Source organism: Erinaceus europaeus, chromosome 7 (assembly GCF_950295315.1).
Source record: "Erinaceus europaeus chromosome 7, mEriEur2.1, whole genome shotgun sequence".
NCBI classification, from domain to species: domain Eukaryota; kingdom Metazoa; phylum Chordata; class Mammalia; order Eulipotyphla; family Erinaceidae; genus Erinaceus; species Erinaceus europaeus.
The window spans coordinates 64,159,566-64,176,737 of NC_080168.1; the positions used below are offsets into that span (position 1 = coordinate 64,159,566).

Genomic DNA, 17,172 nt, shown 5'->3' on the forward strand with positions numbered 1-17,172 from the left:
ACTGTGTGTGTGTACACATACACGAATTTATTGAGATCATATGTGTAGAATTTTAACTTAATTTTTTCCTCCAGTGTTTTAAAAAATTTACAATAATGTATATGTTCCAGGTGAACTAGCTCAGAACATTCTTGTGGCAGGGTATGTCATTTTCCCTCCACCCTTCCCCTGCTTATAAAACACAGGTTTTAATTCTTGGATATCCATAATTTTGCTAAATATAACTTTTTTTTTTTTTTTACCAGAGCATTGCTCAGTTCTGGCTTGTGGTGGTGTGGGGGATTGAACCTGGGACTTTGGAGCCTCAGTCAAGAGAGTCTCTTTGCCTAACCATTATGCTATCTACCCCCCACCCTAACTTTGCTAAATATTCAGGACGTTATCACAGAGTTTGGCACAACAAACCATACCTCAGAAATCAGTGGCTTTGCTGACATTGTGCAAAAGTACTTTTCCAAGACTCTATTCCAAGAAATGGCATCTCTCCAAGGCCTTTTCTCTCAATCTCAGAGCAATGTTCTTCTACCGCAACTCTGCTTTTGAAGGGCTCCTTCAGGTCTGGTGTGGGATGATTAATTAAAAACCTCTAAAGACACTATTTACTCCCGACATATGTGCAGTTGGCATTCACGTTGAAGAAGGGGGATGGTTTGCTTCCAGGCCAGGTCTTGATTTCACTGATAAATAACACCAAGCCTATCAAGCCAAGCCATCTGCTCTCCCCTGTCTGACTACGGCAGATAGGAGGTGCAGGAAGAAAAGAGAACCCAGAGCACTTTCGTTACCTTACTGGACAACCCTTATATCTAGCCATAGGTCTGAACAGTCGAGCGGGTACATCTTAACATATTTTAAAAGAACCACTGTCTTTTCCCCTCAGAAACATAGTATATTTCTCCAGTCAGTGTCCTGGTGGGGCAGATAAAGAGTAAGAAGAGTTACTATTTTATAAATAAGCATCTACTGTGTGAATTTGCATTTCAAAATTATTGAAAATAGCTTTATTCAAGCTCTTGATTATTAGTGCTACAAAGTTCGATAATCACATTACTAATTCACTCTAAGAGGAAGGATCAGACTAAGTACAAGAAAGTTCCAGCAAAGTTATTTTACAACTAAGTGATAGCAAAATTTGTCAGGTTTTGTTATAGAAACCTGAAGGTTAAAATAAACAATGTTGCCCCAAATTGGGGTTGTCTTTTCAGGTAGATGCTTGTAATGAAGCTCATGAATTAAAGGAGAAACTCATTGAAAAAATAGAGGTGAGATTTTTACAATTACACAACTTTAAGTAAAAAGCCTTTTTTTTTTTAACATTTATTGATTTTATTTTTTAACCAGAGCACTGCTCAGCTCTGGTTTATGGTGGTGCAGAGGATTGAACCTAGAACTTTGGAGTCTCAGGCATGAGAATCTCTTTGCATAACCATTATGCTATCTACCCCTGTAATATTAATTATTTATTGAATAGAGACAGAGAGAAATTGAGAGGTAATGGGGAGACATAGAAGGAGACAGAGTGACACTTGCAACCCTGCTTCACCACTTGCAAAATTTCCTTCCTGCATGTGGGGGCCAGGAGCATGAACCTGGTTCCGTACACACTGTATCATGCTCTACGTCTCTGCCTCTCCATCTGAAAAGAAAAGGGAGAGGGACCACACATTGTAATAGAACGCATGTCCCTTACCTGCAGTGCCAACCACTGTATGCTGGTTAGGATACCAGGCACTGTGCCTTCTAGGAGTTTCTCAAATATTTTCTGCATAGATGAACAAATTGAGAAAATGAATTCAGTAAAAGGAATCTTCCTACCTGAACTACCTGTAGTTAAAGATTAGCATGGAGTTTCAGTTAATTTTCTACCTCAGTGTGACTTTGCTCTGTGAATGTGTCTCTCCTCTCAGGTCTCAGGTGATTGTGCTCCTGCCAGTGACCTCCCCACCTGACCCCTGTGTGGTTTGCATGGTGGGGCCCTGTGATGTTGTTGTTTTAAAGATTTACTTATTTATTCATGAGAAAGAAAGAGGAAAGAGAGAGCACCAGAGCACCATCACTCTGGAATGTGTGATGCTGGGGATTGAACTGTGGACCTGGTACTTGTGAATACAGTGCTTTATCCTTTGTGCCACCTCCCAGGCTGTAGCCCTGCAGTGCTATACAGCAAAATCACTCACCCCAGGGGCAATAAGAAATGGCTAGCTTTTTAAAAAGTTAATTTATTTATAAAATAAAAAATATCAACAAGACCACAGGATAACGGGTAAAATTGTACACAATTCCCACCACCAGAGTTCCACATCCTATCCCCTCCCTTGAAAGCTTTCCTATTCTTTATCCCTCTGGGAGCATGGACCCAGGGTCATAACACCTCAATTTTTCAATGTTCTAATTATTAATGGGGATAGGAACACTTTAGCTTAAGTTTTATATTTTAGTGAATGCACTAAAAAAAAATAGTAGTCGGAGGCCGGGCGGTAGTGCAGTAGGTTAATAAGCACACATGGCATGAAGGATCCCCGTTCAAGCCCCCAGCTTCCCACCTGCAGGGGGGCTCTCTTCACAGGTGGTGAAGCAGGTCTGCAGGTGTCTTTCTCTCCCCTTCTTTGTCTTCCCCTCCTCTCTCAATTTCTCTCTGTCCTATACAACAACAATGACAGTAATAACAACAATAATAGTAACAACAACGATAACAAGGCCAACAAAAGGGAAAATATAGCTTCCAGGAGCAGTGGATTCATAGTGCAGGCACCAAGCCCCAGCAATAACCCTGGAGGAGAAAAAAAATAATACATTTAAAAAGTATATAGTAGTCATTGCAATCTTTTATAAGACCATTTGTTAAATAGACTCTCCTTTCTCCATTTAATGTTTTGGGCCCCTTGTCAAAAATTACATGTCTGCTTGGACTGGAGTTGGTGTATTGCACCAAAAGAAAAGACTTTGGGGTGGTAGGAGGGTCCAGATCCTAGAGCATGATGGCAGAGGAAGACCTAGTGGGGTTGAATTGTTATGTGGAAAACTGGGAAATATTACACATGTACCAACTATTGTAATTTACTATCGACTATAAATCATTAATCCCCCAATAAAGAAATTAAAAATGAAAAGAAGGAAAGAGAACCATCTTACAAATGATAACTGATATCTCTTCACACGCCCCTTCTCTGCCCCAGAACTTTTGCAAGGATATGACTGTGTTGAATGCCACGCTAGGGCTCTACCAAACGCACGGGGAGAAAACAGATTCTCAGAGTTCAGAGGAAGAGAGCCTAGATGAAATGGTGCCCCTGCTTCCTGAGGCTCCAGCACCCCCTACAGAAGAGAACTCTCCTCCCATGACAGTGTGGTAAGTCAGGGGGAGGGGCAGGGGCCATGGAGCTGACATACTCACTCATTCACCCTGTGTCCATCTTGCTGTTTGGGGCTTCAGAGTATTAGCCTCGGCCTGTTATTGTCCTCAGCTCCTGAGGTTGCTGTCTAGTCCCCCCCAAGGTATTGGTCAGACACTGTGGACATCTGGGAAAGAGGTAAACATGCCCAACATTTAACTCATTAAAATTAATAGTTCTCAACCCACAACGACCCTGGGTCCAAGGCTCCCAGAGGGATAGAGAATGGGAAAGCTATCAGGGGAGGGGATGGGATATGGAGATTGGGTGGTGGGAATTGTGTGGAGTTGTACCCCTCCTCCTACCCTATGGTTTTGTTAATTTATCCTTTCTTAAATAAAAAATAAATTAAAAATAAATAAATGAATAAATAAAATGAATAGTTCTCAGAAGTCACAGACTTTTATTTATTTATTTTTTTTACAGAAGGTACATTCAAAAGTGAATACAATGTGCGTTGGTAGTATAACGGTGAGCATAGCTGCCTTCCAAAAGTGAATACAATTGTTAAAGACACTGATTTTTGGGCCCCATACAGAAAACATAAAAATAATAATACGGGAGTCGGGTGGTAGCACAGTGGGTTAAGCTCAGGTGGTGCAAGGATCCCTGTTCGAGCTCCGGCTCCCCACCTGCAGGGGAGTTGCTTCACAGGCAGTGAAGCAGGTCTGCAGGTGCTTATCTTTCTCTCCCCCTCTCTGTCTTCCCCTCCTCTCTCCATTTCTCTCTGTCTTATGCAATAATGATGACATCAATAACAACAGTAATAACTACAACAATAAAACAAGGGCAACAAAAGGGAATAAATAAATATCTAAAATAAATGCACAACTCATTTCAACTTAATAGTTATGATGTTGTCCAAACCTTTGAAAATAAATATTGTACTGTTCCTCCCCACTCCCCCAATTTTGTAAACTGAGTACCTCTCAGCTCTACCTATTGGCAATGCTGTAGGTCAAACCTGGGACCTCTCTCATGCAAGTCCTGTGTGCTACTGCTTCTCTATCTCCCCAGCCCTATGCATGTTCTTTAATTCTCTTAATATTTAATGTTGTTCCTGTTGCCAGAGCTTTTTTGCACCTACACAATTCCACTGCTCTCAGATGACTCTTTTCATCCTCCCCCCCTTTCAGTATCAGATAGAGATAGAGAGGGAGAAAGGGGGAGGGAGGGAGAGAGAGAGAGAGAAGAAGAAGAAGAAGAAGAAGAAGAAGAAGAAGAAGAAGAAGAAGAGACACTACAGCACCATTCGTGAAGTATCCACTATGTATAGTGTACCTATATGGTGCCAGGGGATTAGAACCTGGTTCCTTGCACATGATAAAGTACTCCAACACTTAAATAATAATAATAATAATAATAATAATAATAATAATAATCTGCACCCCAAAAAGAATCTTGGTTCATACTACCAGAAGGGGGAGAAATGCTAGGGGAAGATGGCTAAAAGGCTCTGAACCCCAATTCCATCAGAACCTAGAGAGAGAATGAAAAAAGGAAAGATATTCAGAAGTAGTAATAGGTATAACTATGACTAAAAATGGAAGAGAAGGCAGGACCACAGGAAAAAAAATGGATATATATATATATATATATACTGATATTTATAGAAATACTAGTCAGGCAGTGGTAGATAGCATAATGGTTATGTAAAGAGCTAATGCCTGAAGCTCTAAAGTCCCAGGTTCAATGCCCCATATCACCATAAGCAAGAGCTGAGCAGTGCTCTGGTTAAAAGAAAGGAAGGAAGGAAGGAAGGAAGGAAAGAAGGAAGGAAGAAAGAAAGAAAGAAAAGTCATTCTATAGCTGTGACCTTGGGAGAATCATTGCAGTTTCCAATGGAGGAGATGAGGACACAGAACTCTGGTGGTTGGAACAGTGTGGAATTGTGCCCCTGTTTTTTGTTTGTTTGTTTTGTTTTTTACCAGATCACTGATTAGTTCTGCCTTATGGTGGTACAGGGGACTGAACCTGGAACTTCAGAGCCTCAGGCATGAGAATCTCCGTGCATAAACATTACACTCTCTACCCCTGCCCTACCCTTGCTGTTTTGTAATTTAATAAATCACTGATTAAAAAATTAAGTCATATTCATTTATAAGTAAAAATGAAATGATTTATTGATAGTAGCATCAAGAATTTAATCTGATTTTGGAAGGATACCAAGTTGGACCCTGGAGACAACAACTGTCTTATAAAACATTTTCCCCAGTGGGAATTAAAAAAGAAAAAAAAAACGAATTTTATTCCAAGGATACCCAGAGTGATCCCCACTGGGGAGAAACCAAACAAAACAATTCCTTATGAAGCGTACCCCCTGCTGTTGGGGAGCCCAGGGCTCAAACCCAGATAGATCCTTGCATGGGTCCTTGAGCTTAGTACTATGTGTGCTTGGTTGGGTGTGCCACTTCCCAGCCCACCTCAGATTTCTTTCTATCTTTTTTTTTTTTTTTTTGCCTCCATGGTTATCACTGGGGCTTAGTGCTTGTACTACAAATCCATTGCTCCTGGAGGCCATCTTTTCCCCCCATTGTTGTTGTTGTTATTGTTGCTGTTGTTGGATAGGACAGAGAGAAAGAGAGGAGGGGAAGACAGAGGAAGGAAGAGAAAGACAGACACCTGTAGACTTTTTTTTTTTTTTTTGTGAAACAAATTTGTGAAACAACCTCCCTGCAGGTGGGGAGCCAAACCGGGATCCTTGCGCCAGTCCTTGCACTTAGCAAGGATGTGTGCTTAACCTAGTGTGTCACTGCCCGGCCTCCCTTTCTATCTTTCTTAACTTATTTTGTCCTCATAGGAGTTTCACCACTTTTTTTTTCAAACAGAGATGGGGTTGAAGAGATACTGCAGCATTGAGGCATTTTCTAGTGTGGTAGGGGGGCTGGGTTCAAACCTGGGTCCTGCACATGGCAGAGTGAACATCTTGCTGGCCCATCAGGCTCCATTTATTTGTTGGCACTGCTAAAAGTGCCCAGAGAAACATTCAATTGACTAAACTGCCTGTTTATTTTATTTTAATTAATTTTAAAAAATCCCTCCAGGATTATTGCTGGAGCTCAGAGCCTACACAAGTCCACTGTTCCTGATTATCATTATTTTCCTTTTTATTTGATACAGAGAGAAGTAGACTGGGAAGAGAGGGAGAGAGAGTAGAGGGAGACACAGCACAGCTAGTGAAGCTTCACCCTGCAGGTGAAGATGGGGGCTGGGGGTTGGACCTGCATTCTTGTGCATGGTGATGTGTGTGCCACCACCTGGCCCTACCTGTTTTGTTTTTTTTTCCTCCAGGGTTATTACTGGGTTCGGTGCCTGCACCATGAATCCACCGCTCCTGGAGGCCATTTTTCCCCCTTTTTGTTGCCCTAGTTGTTGCAGCCTCGTTGCGGTTATTATTGCCATTGTTGACGTTGCTTTTGTTGTTGTTGTTGTTGTTGTTGGATAGAACAGAGAGAAATGGAGAGAGGAGGGGAAGACAGAGTGAGATGGGGAGAGAAAGATAGACACCTGCAGACCTGGCTTAACCGCCCGTGAAGCGACGCCCCTGCAGGTGGGGAGCCGGGGGCTCGAACCGGGATCCTTACGCCATCCCTGCGCTTTGCGCCACGTGCGCTTAACCCACTGCGCCACTGCGCCACCGCCAGACCCCCTGGCCCTACCTGTTTACAAGGATTTATAACTCAGGAGCAGGCAGGTGGCAGAGATGTGTAAGATCAGGAGTAGGAAAAGGGTGTGAGCTTCCACGCCCTCTCCAAGTACCTTTCTCCTCACATCTCCATGTGTTCACCAACCTGGAAATTCTCAGAACCTCTTCTTACTAGGGTTTTGATGGAAGCTTCACAGCTTAGGAATGATTGATTAAATCATTGGTCATTGGTTCAACCTCTGGCCCCTCTCCACTCCCTGGAGGCCAACCCTCTCAATCATTAAGTTGGTTTCCCTGACAACCAACCTCTGCCCTCTGGGGCTAGCTAAACTACCTCATCACATCATCAAAAGCACCATTGTTACTCTTATCACTTGGGCTATCTCCAGAGTTTTAAGAATCCAGAGTCAAAAAAAAAGCAAAGACCATAAATAAATCTGTAAGTATTATATTATAAACCACAGTGTAGCATGACGTTAGCTTGCTATGCTGTAGATGTTCCATCCTGAAATGTATAATCACTAATAACTGTCTCCAGATAATTGGATTATCTGTGGCCTTTCTTTTCTTCTTGGGTGTTTTTCTCAATTTCCCAGATCATCTGCTCTCCTCATGTATTGCATTTATAATAACAAAATAATAATTCAGGGACTTAAAAGCAATCAGGTAAAATGTACCATAGGCACAGCCCAGAAGGAAGGGCCCTCAAAGATTTGGACAAACTTACCCAGTTTTATAGGGCAGGTCTGGTACCAGGATAAAACTGGTGACGGTGACAGAGAGTACTGAATTCCTTCTGTCACGTTGCATTTTGTGTCCCCAGCAACATGTGACTTCCTGCACCTTTATCCCCTCCCTTACAATAGACAGCAGATAAAATAGCTTAGGGTAGTACAAGAAGAACACTTTAAGATTGAGCTGTTTATTATCTTATTTTATTTATTTTATTTATTGCCACTAGGGTTATTTCTGGGGCTAAGTGCCCACACTAGAAAAACCACTGCTCCTGGAGGCCTTTTTAGTCCCTCTAATTTTTATTAGGACAGAGAGAAATTGAAAGGGCAGGGGGATATAGAGAAAGGGAGAAAGGAAGATAGACACCTGCAGACCTGCTTTCCTACTCATGAAGCATTTTCCCTGAAGGTAGGGGTCGGGGGCTTGAACCTGAGTCCTTGTGCTTGGTAATAAGTGCACTTAATCAAGTGCACCAACTCCTGGTCACCAATTTGTTTATTTCTGAAAGTTGAGAGGGAGAGACCAGAACACTACTCACTAGGGACTGAATGTGGACTTCTGGAGCCTCAGACATGTAAGTCCTGTTCTCTGTCACTGAACTATCTTCCCAAACCCTGAGAAAAAAAAAATTTCAAAACACAAAATTTCAAAACTCTGTATTTCATTGTTTAATGAGTACAGAATGAGAATTTCAGTGCCAGACCCAGCATGAACTTCAGTGCTGATATTCTCCATCTCTCTCTCTCTCTCTCTCTCTCTCTCTCTCTAATTACCAGAGTCCTGCTCAGCTCTGGTTTATGGTAGTGCAGGGGATTGAACCTGTGGCTCAGGCATGAGAGTCTCTTTGCATAACCACTAGGCTATCTACCCTCTGTCCTGTACTGATAACCTGCAACCTCTTTCACGTGAAGCTGCACATAGGGGTCTACAGACTAGAGTCACCTGGCAGGAGGAGCCCGGGGCCAGAGCCATGAAGCTCTTTGCAGACTGTTCACACAGATTCCTGCTTCCCTTGTAGGAAACACACCCTGAAAGTGTGCATCGTGCTTTATCTGCTGGTTTTCGTCTGCCTGTCATGCTACATACTCCTCTTTGATGCCACCTTCATCTTTGAGAGGCTGCTCCCCACCCTGCTGGGGCGTGAGAGAATGTGGGAACTCCGGGAGATGATGATGCCTTTCTTGAATCTGGAAGTAGAAGACTTGCTCCCCTCCTAAAGGTACCAAATGGATGCTCACTTCCTGAGTTCTTCCCCAATAAAATGCTGCATGTTCTTGTGCCATGCTAGTTGACTTAATTATCAGGAACTGCCGGGACTGGTGAGCTGGCTCCCTTGCCATGCAGGTTCAGTTCACCAGGACAACACATGGGAATCACTGAAGCACTGGGAAAGCATCCATGCTATTTTCTCTCTCTCTCTCTTTCTGTGTGTGTGTGTGTGTGTCCCTGTCTCTCTTCCTCTATATTTGAAAAGTCAGCCTGAGTTGCGTGAGGCCCAAGCCAAAAAACAAAAAAACAAAAACAAAACAAAAAACTCTAAAGTGTTTTGCTAAGAGCACTGTAGTTACATCATAGGAATTGTTTAATTATGGACAGAACAAAATGAAAACAATTTATTCCTCTGACTCATGGCAGCTTATAAATCAATCTATACATTGTCTAATGCATGTTCTTCAAGTTCTCTATCCTGAGTACATTGAGACTATAAAATATTAGTACCCCTGGCTACTTCTCATTCTTATCTCTTATATTTCAGAAAAGAAAGCATAGAGTTCTTCTCCATCTGTTCCTATTTTATTTCACTTGGATTGTGGCCATATCTGGAGATTAGTAGGCATAATTTTGTTTTTCTCCTAACATTTTTTTTTCTTTCCGGTAACACACTTATTGTGCATTGACAGCAGTCTTTCTCCAGGGAGCACCATTGTAGATGGTCTTTTTTCTTCTCCTTCTCTTCCTCCTCCTCCTCCTCCTCCTCCTCCTCCTCCTCCTTCTTATTCTCCTTCTTCTTCTCCTTTTTATATATGGGACTGGGAGATGGGACAACCAGTAGAGTACACACATTATCACGCACAGGAACCTGATTGTCTACCTGCAGGGGAGAAGATTCGTGAGTGGTGGAACAGTGGTACAAGTGTCTCCTTCTCCCCTTCCCAATCTCTCTCTCTCTCTCTCTCACACTCAGAAAGGAAAAAAAAAAAGACATGCTCCCAGAGGGATAGAGAATGGGAAAGCTACCATGGGAGGGGGTGGGTTATGGGGATTGGGTGGTGGGAATTGTGTGGAGTTGTACCCCTCCTACCTTATGCTTTTGTTCACTAATCCTTTCTTAAATAAATAAAATAAAATAAAATAAAATAAATTAAAAAAAGACTGCTGGGAGTGGTACAGGCACTGAACCCCAGCGAGAACCCTGGTGGCAAACTATATATATATATATATATGTATATATTAGTGAGAAAGAGGCAGGAGAGGGAGAGAACCAGAGCCTTCTGGCACATGCCACACATGGGATTGAACTCAGGACCTCATGCTTGAAAGTCCAGCACATCATTCACTGTGCCACCACTCTGGCCACCATTATAGCTAATTTTTTTATGTCTCTTGTCATCCTGCTAACAAGTGTTGGGAATATGTCTAATCACTTACACTTTAAGAATGAGACTTTGTGTGTGGAGGGGGAATTTGTACAAAGAATGGAAATGATTGACACTTTGATTTTGTGAAGTAGCCCATATCTTTTTCTGCAAGAGTTAGTACTGCTGTTTATAATCAGAGGCAGTCTGGGGGCCAGGTGGTGTCATACCTGGTTGAGTGTACATGTTACCATGCACAATCACCAGGGTTTAAGTCCCTGGTCTCCACTGAAGAAGGAAGCTTCATTAGCAGTGAAACAGTGCTGCAGGCATCCTCCCTTCTTTCTGTCTCTTCCCCACACTTAATTTTGTTGCATGGTGTTCAAGTGGTGGTCTACTTTTTTCTGCTCCTTTTGTTGAAAAAGCCATCTTTTCTTCCTTGAAGGAAGAACACTATATTTTAACCATGCCTCCCAAGTAAATCTTCTTTTTTTTTCCCCAAGTAAATCTATTACAAATCTAGCATGGGAACCACAACTTTGGTATACTTGTAGACAAAACTGTGCACAAAGTATTCAATAAGTATCTCTTGAAGTAAAATATATGTTCTAACCTTCACTGCCTTTTTGTCATCCTACCAAGGGCTACAGTCAACATTTGTTTAATAATTGCTATCTGGCAGGTAGCTCATCTGGTAAGAAGCCTGCCTGACTAAGATCATGGTCCGGGTCTGAGATTCAGAACCTCTTGGGAGCCATGATGTCTCTGGGGAAGCTGCAGGGCTGTGGCATCTCTCCCGCTCTCTGGCTGAAATAAACAGAAGGAAAAAGTCCATCTGAGAGGAGAATCCACACACAAATAACAGCAGCAACAGTTTTCTGTTGTACTGTCCTGCTCCTCAATCTCTTCCTCTTCCTCTTTCTTGTTCTCCTCCTCCTTCTTTGCTTTTCTCTATCTCTCTCTCTCTCTCTTTCTGTCTCTCTTTTCTGTTTTTTTAACCAGAGCACTGTTCAGCTCTGGCTAGTACAGGGATGGAACCTGGGATCTCTTGCATGCAGGTCCTGTATACTGCTGATGCTCACTTGCCAGCCCAACCAGAGCTGTTTTCTCCATGTCCCATCTCTTCGAACGCTGCAGTAATCACCAGCTCCTTTACTTTCCTCATCTTTGAATATTTCAGAGATTTCCAGTCCTCCCAGTTCTTATGCAGCCATTTCTCTTTCATCAGCCCCTGTTCTGACTGACCTTATCACACGATAGTGGGGATTACTGCTAGGAAAGACTAGCCCATTGTTTCTGCTTCCACAGTCAGCCTCAGAAAAAGCATGAACTCTAATCACTGCTTTTGTTCTGATGTCCACAGCAAGAAAACGCTTATCAGTTTTTAGGATAATGCTGCTTGCTTATGTGTGGTTCCCAAGGGGGTGATGTTGAGGGGACATTAAATTATGCTTGTGTCTGAGTATTATCTCCAAAGATTCTGAATCCTCACATCTGGGGTGAAACTGTTAATACAGTAACACTTGTGGGTGTAAGCATTACCACACTATGTTGTTTGTAACAGCCACCTCTGAGGTTACATGTCGGCTGAAGTCCTAAACCAGGTGGGCCCAGAAGTGACTTAACTTTAGCAGGTAGGCAAGGGAATTTCCAGGACCCAGAGAAAGGGGAAAAGGCCAGAAGCTCTAGAACAATAAGTAATCTAGTCAGAAAGTCTTGTGACAGTTACTATGCTGAGTGATAGCTATTTATTAAGTCACAAACTTATTTACAGACAAAGTGGGCGTCCAGATCCTTTTGTAGACAGAACTTTTTGTTGTCTCCACTTTATAAATAATCTTATATAGATACATTGCTGGATACACCACAGCTGATTTATCTGATAAAAAGATTACACAGAAAGATTGAGTAGCTCAAATAAAGTTGAAAAAAAAAAAAGCTTGCCACAATCACAGAATGTCAACGAAGTAATTTAGGGAATCAGATTCTTTTAAAGAATGAATTAATGCTTTACTAACTTCCTGTAGACAGTTTATTAAGATGTTGGCTAAGATGGAGTAAGTCCCTTGGGCAGTGACTATCCATACATGGGAGTTTGTCAGCATCCTTGGCTGGAAAACTGGCTGCCACTATGTTCCACTCTGTGGAGAGAGGAAGCAGCAAAGGGCTGGAACACTGAGAATAAATCAGTGTCTGCTTGCAGTGACCTCTAGTCACGGTTTTTACTGTGTTGGCTTTTTTTTTTCCAAGTTGTTTCATTTTTTGGTTGGTTTTTCTTTGAAATCTTTCACATGCCTTATTCATCTGAGTCCACCTTATGCCTCAAAACACTTTCTTTTTTTAAAAAAAATTCTTTTCATTTCTTTTCTTTATTGGTATGATTAATGGTTTATAACCAACAGTAAAATAAAGTAGTTTGGTACATGTGTAACATTTCTCAGTTTTCCACATAAAACCCTAACCCTCCACCTAGGTCCTCCTCTGCCATCATGTTTCAGGACCTGAACACTCCCCCAGAATTTTTTACTTTGATGCAGTACATCAGCACCAGTCCAAGTTCTACATAATGTTTTCTCTTCAGATCCTGTTTTTCAACTTTTGCCTATGAGTGAGGTCATCCTGTATTCATCCTTCTGTTTCTGGCTGATCTCACTTCACATGATTCCTTCAGGCTGGGAATCCTCCTTTGGACTTGATGCTTCCTTGGTCTGAGACCTACCTCCCTTAAGACTCCTATCCTTCAGAAGCTGGCTTGTGTCCCACATGGGTCTAGGCAAGGTCATATTTCTCAGAGCTCCCCAAGGAAGTGGCTAAAGTGTCACTTGCTGCTCCAAATCCCTGTGATAGCCTCCCACTTCTTTACAGTAAAAGTCCTTACAGTGCTGTGGTGACTCCCTTGCTCTGCAGTTTCTCTAGCTCCCTGGGTCACACCATCTACTCTGTGTCCCCTGGGTCACGCTACTCATTCTTGACTCACCATCTTGTTCCTGGGGACACTTTCCTCCAGGCCTCTGCCTGCCTGACTGTCTCTTTCCCCAAATATCTGCAAGGTTTCCTCCCACAGTGCTTTCAAATCTCAGTGCAAATGTCAACATTCCTGGCATTGATACATGTATCATAAATAATAGGTAACAGGCTGTCTGGGAGATAACATAATAGTTATGCAAAAGACTCACACATGAGACTCCGAAGTCCCAGGTTCAATCCCCTAAAACACCATAAGCCAGAGCTGAGCAGCGCTCTAGTAAAACCAAAACAAAACAAACCAAAACGAAACAAAACGTTGGTGGGGGGGCAGGCAGTAGCACAGCAGGTTAAGCGCATACGGTGGGAAGCTGCAAGGATGGAATAAGGATCCCTGTTCGAGCCCCCAGCTCCCCACCAAGGGGGGGGGGGGTTGCTTCACAAGTGGTGAAGCAGGTCTGCAGGTGTCTCTTTCTCTCCCCCAACCCACTCAACTTCTCTCTGTCCTATCCAAAAAAGAAAAGAAAAGAAATAGCCAAAGGAACAGTAGATTCATAGTGCTGGCACTGAGCCCCAATGACAACCCTGGAGGCAAGAAAAAACACGTTGGTGAGGAGGTAGAGAAATTGGATCCCAGATATACTGCTGAATGGAATGGGGGGGGGGTTTCGTGTCCACTTAGGAAAAGAATTCCTCAAAAAGTTAGTGGAGACCTGGGATGAAGCCCAGCAGTAGCATACAGTACTTGCATGCCGCGGATCACCACAGTGGATGAGCAGCAGGAGGGTCAGGGGTCTTGAAGGCAACCTCCCCGGTGGGTCAGGAGTCAGCACGAGGGAGAACAGATAGACACCACACTCTATTGGAGGGTGAATCTGGACTCATTTTAATAGTGAAACTGCTTTAGCTTTTATACTTTTTTCAGGTTACATTCAGGTTGCCTAAACAACCAGCTTAGTCTTGTGGCTTTGGCAGGCTACATGTTACTCCCCTATAACTGTAAAGAATGGTACAATACTTAGTATCGCCCTGTTCTCAGGGGAGGTCATACCCAGAATTGTTTTAGACTTTTGCTGAGGGCTATCTCTACCATTAATCTTCTATGGGGGGCATACAGATCTTTGCCTAGTCGTGGACCACTGCTCATCTAGGTCTGGTACAGTTTAACTATTAATCTTTCTTTGTTTCAATACGTCAACTTGTACCAGGGAGGCCTCAATCTCTGCATTGTTTCTATGAGGGGCAGGTCATAACATGACTTCTTTTGTCCGTCTATGCTGACCCACCTTCCCCACTTTCATAATGTAACTTTCAAATATGCTCTCCTGTGTAAAGGAGAGGGGGTGCTTCTGACTCTCCATTTTCACCAGGCACTGCCAAAGCACTATTAATCAATTGTGATAGTATAATTATTTGTAACAATAATGGGGGGAGAATGTGTCATCCCACTCTCATCCTTTCTGCCCAGCTTCCTTGAAGTCTGAATGCAGGTCCAGAGAAGATGACCCTGTCAGTCTCCCTGGCGTTCGTGACGGGGGTGGGGGGGGGCGCCGCACTTGCATACCTCAGGGTCTAGATTGTCACCAGTACAGCATGTGCTAGAGTTGAGTGGCACTGTGATCTGTCTCTCTAATAAAAAATAATTGCATAGGGAGTCAGGCGGTATAGTGCATTGGGTTAATCGCAGATGGCGCAAAGTGCAAGGACTGGCATAAGGATCCTGGTCCAAGGCCCTGGCTCCCCACCAGCAGGGGGTCGCTTCACACGTGATGAAGCAGGTCTGCAGGTGTCTGTCTTTTTCTTCCCCTGTCTGTCTTCCCCTCCTCTCTCCATTTCTCTCTTCCCTATCTAACAATGATGACATCAATAACAACAATAATAATAACTACAACAATAAAACAAGGGCAACAAAAGGGAATAAATAAATAAATAAATAAAACACTTAAAAAGATAGAAGCAATTAAATAATTTACTAACTGATGGATTTGTATATAAAATGTGGTATATCGGGGACAAGGGTAGATAGCATAATGGTTATGCAAAGAGTCTCTCATACCTGAAGCACCAAAGTCTCAGGTTCAATCCCCCAAACCACCATAACACAGAACTGAACAGTGCTCTGGTTAATAATAATAATAATAAATAATTAATGAAATGCGGTATGTTGGGGCCTGGGTGGTGGTGCACCCTGTTAGACACACATAGTACTACCTACAATTTGTGCAAGGACCTGGGTTCGAGTCCCTGCTCCTCACCTAACATGTGGTATGTCCATATGAAGGAGTTTCTATTTGTGGCAGAGGAAAAGAAGTCTGACACACGCTGTGCTATGGAGGAACCTTGGAAAGACCATGCTGGGGAGAGAAGTCTGTGTGACTGCACGTCCACACAACATCCAAATTGGGCAGTTTATAGGCACAACGGAGATGAGTGGCTCTCAGGAGTGGGGAACTTGCAGTAAATATGAGGCTTCCTTTTACTATTTTTAAGGATAGAGACAGAGAAGGCAGATAGAGAGAGAGTGAAAGAAACCACAACACCAAAGTTTCCACCATTGAGATGGAGGCCAGGCTTAAACCGGGGTGCCCATGGCAAAACAGCATGCTAGTTAAGTGAGCCCTCATTTTAATTTTATTATTTTTTTAAAAATGATTTGTTTGTTTATGAGAGGAGAATCATCTGCACTGCTGGGGTTTGACCTCAGGACCTCATGCTTACAAGTCCTGTCCTCAACCACTGTACTTTCTTTCTTTTTTAAAATTTTATTAAAATTGTCATTACAGTGCTTGTACCCTCTCCCTCTCCCTCTCTTTTTTACCAGAGCACTGCTCAGCTCTGGCTTATGGTGGTTGGGGGATTGAACTTGGGACTTCGGAGCCTCAGGCACGAGAGTCTCTTTGCATAATCATTATGCAGTCTACCTCCACCTGCACTAATTTTCGGGCCAAGGATCTATTTCTAGAGTGATAAAATATTCCAGAATTTGATCATGGTGATGGTTGCTCAACTTAGAGAAATACTGCTGGATTTGTATATAAAATGAGGCATGTCCATATGAAGGAGTTTCTATTCAACCACAGAGACAATGAAGTCTGACACATGCTGTGCTGTCTATCAGTTAATAGATTTTTGAATTGCTTCTCCTTTTTTTTAAAGCTGTTATGAAATCTGTGTGTGTGTGTGTGTGTGTGTGTGTGTGTGATTTCATTCTGACAACTGAAACTTGGTCTGAAGTTCTGAAGTTACATCTACTTGAGGGAGGGGAGATTTCTGAGCAAAAGGATCCTTTATCTTTAAATGAGAGAGATAGCTCTCTTTTGTAATTTGTGTGGGTGTTACTGTATCCGGCTTTGATGCTTGAAATTCCTTTGGTCTGGCAGCCTTGAGGGACCTACAATGCAATCAGTCACATTTGGGTTTTCGGCCTCTAGGACTAGGCCAACTGGTAGCCCAGAAAGCCAGAAATAGCAAGGAGCGCAGAGCCACTAGCCTTCTCTTGGCACTCACCTGACCTCAGGTCCGGCTGCACATGCCGTTTCAGTTGTTCTCCTGGATCGGGTCTGACCAGGTCAGGGCTGGGTAGCTGGGACTGAGACTTCAAAGTTCAAACTATTTTTTTTTTAAGATAGCTTGATTTCATCTGAGATGAAGTTGAGGGCCAAGAGTTGGTTATGTGCACATGTTACAGTATTCAAGGACACAGGTTCGGGCCCCTGGCCTCCACCGGCAGAAGGAAAGCTTTGTGAGTGGTGAAGCAGGGCTGCAGGTGTCTCTCTCCCTCTTTCCCTCTCTATCACCCCCTTCCCTCTTGATTTCTCTCTGCCTCTATCCAATAAATAAACTTTTTTAAAAAAAAATT

The 17,172-nt window shown here is 42.9% G+C and overlaps 1 protein-coding gene and 1 long non-coding RNA gene across 3 annotated transcripts in view; one reads left to right on the forward strand and one right to left on the reverse strand.

Moving 5' to 3' along the window:
• The window catches only part of SMCO2 (single-pass membrane protein with coiled-coil domains 2), a 38,169-nt gene extending 29,114 nt beyond the window's left edge, over positions 1–9,055 (forward strand). Inside the window, exons 6-8 of one of the 2 annotated variants that reach the window (XM_060194555.1) lie at positions 1,206–1,262; positions 3,177–3,349; positions 8,792–9,055. In XM_060194555.1, coding sequence (XP_060050538.1) covers positions 1,206–1,262; positions 3,177–3,349; positions 8,792–8,990 — 429 coding nt within the window. In that variant the 3' untranslated portion in view covers positions 8,991–9,055. The remainder of the gene's footprint in view (positions 1–1,205; positions 1,263–3,176; positions 3,350–8,791) is intronic. The other variant, XM_060194556.1, reaches the window with a different exon arrangement.
• A 317-nt stretch (positions 9,056–9,372) lies between these two features.
• Positions 9,373–14,573, reverse strand: LOC132539428 (uncharacterized). Its single transcript, XR_009550711.1, has 2 exons — positions 14,027–14,573; positions 9,373–9,865 (listed from the first exon to the last, which is right to left on the reverse strand). It is a non-coding gene; the product is annotated as an uncharacterized LOC132539428 (long non-coding RNA).
• Positions 14,574–17,172: the final 2,599 nt, after the last annotated feature.